The following is a 5,947-nucleotide window of genomic DNA, read 5'->3' as shown; positions in this document are numbered from 1 at the left end:
CATTCATCCCTCCTCCTCCTCCAGTTGAAGAGGAAGATGACGAAGAAGAATTAAGAGAGAGAGAACTCAAGCCGAAGCTCGCCATCATGGTATCGGAAGGACCAGCCCCCCCCCCTCCTGCTGTAGTTGCCGCTGCAGCTGATGTAACTCTTTCAGGTATCCCACTTCCAACATAGAGAAGAAAAGCATTCAAGAGAGGAACGTCATATTTGGTTCCTATAGCGACAGCATCTTCACGTGGTAAGAGGAGTTTACTTCTCATCCGCGATAGAAGCGATGGATCACGTGTGTGCCAGAAGGTATCTATATCTTTCTTTAAACCTTTCTGTAAGAGAGTGACCGTGAAATTTTCTAAGATGCGAGGCATAGTCTTGATATCCGCTAGGAGATCCACCTTCAGATTCGGTAAGAAGGGATCAGGAAGCTTCATATTCCGTGGGAAAGCAGATAGAACGACATTACGTAACTGGACACAATTCAACGGCAAAACATCACAGAAAGAGAAGTGGTAGTCGCATAAGAACTCCGGGAAATCGTGAAGAAGAACCAGAAGAACGCGAAGGGTTCCTTTATACAGTAATCGAATACTATCTGATAACGTTACACTACGAAGAAAGGGATGTAAAAATTCAAAGTGAAGAATTAAAAGTCTCTGCAAAGGCGCCCACCCTCGACCCGTCTTCAACAGGCGTGGCATAAAAGCTCGATGACCTACTAATCCTAGCCAAGCAAAAGCAAAGGCTGGAACTCGAGTCGGATTCAACAGAGCTAGATGTTCTGCGAAAGATAGCAAAGAAGGTAACAGCTGGGTCTCCGCAGCTGCAGATGACGAGGCTGATGAACTGTTCATGCCTGTTGAAGAGGTGGACGAAGATGCTGTTTGAGAAGACGAAGAAGCACTGGGATGATGATGATGACCCCCATGAGGATGAAGCCCTTTACTCGCCCCTGCTGTTGCATGGGCTGCATTCTCATTCCCTCCTCCTCCATTCGCTAGCGAGCTAGAAGGATTCCCCGACGAAGAAGAAGAGGGAGAAGGCGAGGATGCAGTGACTTCTAAGACAATAGCGAGAAGAAGTCGGTAATAAGGCCTTTGATTGAAAGCAGGCCCTAGGCGCTCAGCCTCCATGTGAATGTGTCTACATATGATACCTAAGGCACGCTGAAGAATCATCACAGGAGAGATCTGGACAGGATCGACAAGATTCATCATGCCGACAACCATCTTAGCTAATGAATCTAGTGGGGCGACATCGAGCATCTTCTCACTCTCTTCTGGAGGGGTCTCCATCGACTTCAGCATTTCTAAGGACACGGAAGACATATCAAACTCTACTATAGTTGACGAGGGATATGTGCTGCTGCTTGTTAAAAGAAGAGAAGATGCGCAAGACGATGAAGAGGAGGGACTACCAGGAGAAGACTCTTCATTCTCTTTCTCATTATCATCTTCACCTTCTTTCTCTTTCTCTTTGCTTTTCTTCTTCTTTTCCTCCACTTCATCATCTTGTTCTTTCTCTTGTTCTCCGTCCTTCTCATTATCTGTCTTCTTTCCTTTCTTCTTTTTCGTAGAATCTTCATCCGAAGACCCACTCTTCCCTGAAGATTTCTTCGTCTTATCTTTCTCTTCATCGCTCTCTTCCACTCCTTTGGGTGAAGATTTCTTACTTGTCTTCGAGGTAGAATGACTGCCTCCTTTACTACTAGTAGATGACGTTCCTACCTCACTGTCGCTGGAAGGTGTCTTGCCTTCTTTCTCATGCTTTTCATCTTCATCTTCGTCTTCTTCGCCTTCTTTCATCGCCTTCTTCTTCTCTTTCTTCTTTTCATTCCCCCCTCCTCCACTCGCTTTCTCCTTTCCTTTCTTCTGAACCTTCCCATCTTCTTTCTTCTCTTCATCCCCTTCTTTCTTTTTGTAGTCATGATCATCCTCATCTTCTTCACCCTCTTCCGCTTCTTTCTTTTTCTTCTTCTTCTTCTCATCGCTCTTGCTCTTCTTCATCTTCTCTTCTTCTCCTACCTCGACCTCTCCATCATCTTCCTTGTTCTTCTTGTCGTCTGCTTCATCACACTCATCTCCTTTACCCTTCCCCCCATCTGCATCTTCTTGTTCTTCTTCTATCTTTTTCTTCTTTTCTTCTTCTGCTTGTTCCTTTTCCGTCACATAAGCGAAGGCACATCGGACAGCTTCCTCTACACATACAGCAAAGAATCGATCGGTATCTTCATCCATGCGGAGTAAACCTTGGTGTGAAACACGTTGAAAGAAGGTCGCCCGCAGAAGAGAGGCACTCTCATTAGCTCCCCCTGCTAGACTGCTATGACCTCCCATACCTCCTCCGCTCATCATCATCATCATCTTGGCCGAAGCATTTCCGCTACCTGGACCCCCAGGTGTACATACACCTGCACCTCCGCCAGCCCATGAACAGAAACGTAGCCATTCTTCGAAGATCATAGCTATCAGTTGTCTGTCTTTCGATGTCACCGCTGGTAAGCGAGGGAGACTTCGAACCTTCACGGGTCTAGACGGACTTGCGTAATTCTCCAGTAACTCCGTCATGGTCGTTAGACGTTCTCGAGGATCGTTCTGAGAAAGAAAAAAGAAGAAAAGCATCGACAGGAACACATGTCTTCACATCAACGCCTGCCCGAAATATCCTGATGCACAAAGAGCAGAAAGTCTTCTCCCCTCCACTCTTTCTTTCCATACGACTATCTATCTATCTATACACTGTACTCCACACAGATTCAAACATACGTATAGACATACTGAAACATACATAGTCACATATACTTTATGGAGACATGTGTATGAAGCAAACCCGAAGTGTCTATACACCTTGCAAGAAAAGGGAAGTAGAAAGAAACAGCATCGACTCCTCCAGGTATGACAAGGAAAGGTAGGCGGGAGACAGTTGACATATCGACACCCCCTTCTCTACCTCCTCTGTCCCACGATTGCGAGGACATAGCCTTCTTTCATGAACTCATGAAAGATACACCAGACAGACACTTCCGCCTTCTTTTTTCTTCTTCTTCTCTCTCTCTCTCTCTCAAGATATCACCCTTAAATGAGCCCTCATAAAACCTTTCTACAGTAACGAAAGTGGTAGACATCTCCGCAGGTGGTCTCCAGATCGAGAAGAACGCAGATCGCAAAAGCCCCATACATATGTTTCTGCATACATACATAACATACTGTGTGGTATGCCTTTCTCTAACACCCTTCTCTCTCTCTCTCTTTATGTGAAGAGCAGAGAGAAGAAGAAAATCTCTCTCACTCTTCTTACTCACTCCCCCATGTGGTTCGTTACCTTCCTATCTTGTTCCTGATCTTTGAAAGCATTGAGGAGCTTGGTACGTGCTTCGGCTACAGGTAGAGGTTGCCATCCCTTGAGTTGAATGAGCTTAGCCGGGAGCGTTGCAGCTGGGGCTTCCGTTAACGTCTTGAAGGTGGTAGGTAGGTCTTGTCGACATATGGCATGTTGATCTAAGAGGGTCTTTAAGAGAGCGAGAATGAATTCTAAGACCGCCAGGTTTCTCCCGTTATCGAGATGATTCGCAAGGATCAAATCAAAGGCAGGCAAACTGACTAGGCGGTATCGAACAAGCCCTGCTGCTACGGTTGTGTTGCTCTTCTTGGGAGGAATAGTCGCTGAAGAACAAGATAAACTCAAGACCTCTCCTGCGAGCTTCGATACCACATCACTCTCACGACGGAGAGCTGCTAAGACAGCGAAAAAGACCTCCATATATAACCCTGGAAAGAAACAAGCAGAAAAGAAGAAAAGACACAGAAGGGAGAGACAACATAAATCTACACATGGCGCTACAGAATGGTCTTAAGAGAAAGGGAAGCAGTCGCATCAGGGAAAGACGACTTCTTCTTCTTCTGCATGAATGAACTGAGAGAAGAGATCCAACATGCATAGACACACATGTCGATGTTGGTTCAACGATGGATAGATTGAAGATAGATAGATAAGTGAGAGATAGAAAGATAGATCGATGATCTAAAGATGGCTGCTCGCTTCGATGAAGATAGTTAGGACAACTAATGATCGATAGATACAGTAAAGAGACATAGATAGCTCAACACATACACAAAAACTCCAGAGTTATATGTGAGAGAGACGATAGACTCTAGGACGAGCCATGGAGAATGGAACCCATTCAAAAGCCACTTTAGTGTATGACTTCCATTGAGGGCTCCTTTTCTCACTCCCCCCTCTATACCTTCGTGCCGCTTTCACATGCATCTCATCCACCTCCATACATACATATATTCTACCATCCACCCTGTATGACTAGATCTATCACCTGTCTCTGTATCACACACACACACACACACACTCTTTCTCTCTATCTTGCTTCCCTTATTTACCTCTGTATGAGTTCTTATGCTTTCATCTATAAACCTCACGAAAGGGGATGTATACCCCTTGGAGAAGAAAGAGAGAAGCGGAAGGTACGTACCTGTTGGGTCTATGCCCCTAATGGCGTTGTGGCTGGTTCGATTCGCAGCAAGAGAAGCGCCTTCAAAGACACTCTTAATCAACTTATGAGCGAGAGTGGGAGCGACTTCTTCAACTCGAGGACAGCTGCCTGCTATAGCCGAGACAGCCGTGATGAGCTGGAAGACTTCATGGTTTGAAGGTAAACAAGCGAATACCATCAAGACAGGCGTCGCACAGAGAGGAACCGGCAAAGCACACACTTGACTTCCTGCTGGAGTTGAATACTGAGAGGAAGAGACAGAGACAGAAAGAAAGAAAGCGACATGAAGGAAGGGGGAAGAAAGGGAGAGATGGATGGTAGGTAGAGCAAATCACAGTCTAGAACGAATGGAGTATCTTTGATCCGTTTGCTCCCCTAACAGAAGAAAGGAACCGAGAACACGAAAGAACCGGGGCAGAGAGCAAAAGAAAGAAAGAAAGAATGACGGGGGTGATGATTCTAGTCGTAGAAGAATTGAAGACAGGAAGCGAAGAGACGACAAGAAAAGAAGATTCCGACTTAAAACACAAGGCCAAAGATGTCTAGTGAGAAAGCAAGAGAAAAGACGAACAAAAAGAACACCACTCCTGTTTAACATACTTCCATCATCGAACTATTGGACAGAGAGCATATCACCAAATCATGTATCTATGTGTGTATGAATACGTAAGGATCGATACTTCGGATACTGTGGTCTGCATAGGGGAGACCCTTCATCATCTTCATGTATCTTGGGAATCTACCGCTCTGTGTTGAGTTTTCCACTCGTAAGGAATTATCCCTCGATCAACTACATCTGTTGTCTTTCTAACACCTTTCATCCGGCAAGGATGATATGTCTCAGTAACTCCATCCCCTCCCCCTAGCTCATCATGCGACCTGGACAGCCGCTGGGTCTCTCATTCTTCTTCACCTTCCTCCTCATCCTCCTCTTACTTTCTGTTGTCTTCCTTCTTTTTATCTTTCTTCTCTATTGCTTTTTTGGACTTACACTATCCATCGTTGAAGCCGAAGGGACAATGGGTGGACAGGTGAAGATATCACGTACAACATCCCTTAGCTGCACAAGACAGTCTTCCAGCCTCGACATGACGGTCGGTAGAGGTACATCATCCATCGGCTCGACTTCTATAGGTTCTCTCACACCTTGTCCTACGGGGGGGGGTGTAGGCTGGTGAGGACTACTACTACTACTATTACTATTATTCGGCCCTCCTCCTCCTCCTGCAGAAGATAATGAGGCCTGTTGCTGCTGTTGTGCGTAGCCTGGAGAAGATGAAGGAAGATGATTTGGGTGACCCGGATGATGAGAGAGATGAGAGTGACTATGTTGGCCTCCCCCTGCTCCTCCTGATGCTAAAGAAGCAGAAGACATGCCGCCTCCTATCCCTCCTCTTTGATGATAAGATTGAAGAAGAGGTCCCCCTCCTGGAGCGGCGCTTGTCTC

The 5,947-nt window shown here is 45.9% G+C and overlaps 1 protein-coding gene across 1 annotated transcript in view; it reads right to left on the bottom strand.

Moving 5' to 3' along the window:
* The window catches only part of CSUI_001570 (ccr4-not complex not1 protein), a 10,886-nt gene extending 4,939 nt beyond the window's left edge, over positions 1 to 5,947 (bottom strand). The window contains exons 1-4 of the mRNA XM_068061775.1: positions 5,492 to 5,947; positions 4,480 to 4,744; positions 3,318 to 3,763; positions 67 to 2,590 (exon numbers count right to left, since the gene is read on the bottom strand). Coding sequence (XP_067926242.1) covers positions 67 to 2,590; positions 3,318 to 3,763; positions 4,480 to 4,744; positions 5,492 to 5,875 — 3,619 coding nt within the window. The 5' untranslated portion in view covers positions 5,876 to 5,947. The remainder of the gene's footprint in view (positions 1 to 66; positions 2,591 to 3,317; positions 3,764 to 4,479; positions 4,745 to 5,491) is intronic.

This window comes from Cystoisospora suis (genome assembly GCF_002600585.1).
Source record: "Cystoisospora suis strain Wien I chromosome Unknown contig_635, whole genome shotgun sequence".
Classification (NCBI taxonomy): domain Eukaryota; phylum Apicomplexa; class Conoidasida; order Eucoccidiorida; family Sarcocystidae; genus Cystoisospora; species Cystoisospora suis.
The sequence above is the reverse complement of the archived record's forward strand: the minus strand, read 5'-3'. Positions and strand labels throughout refer to the sequence as shown.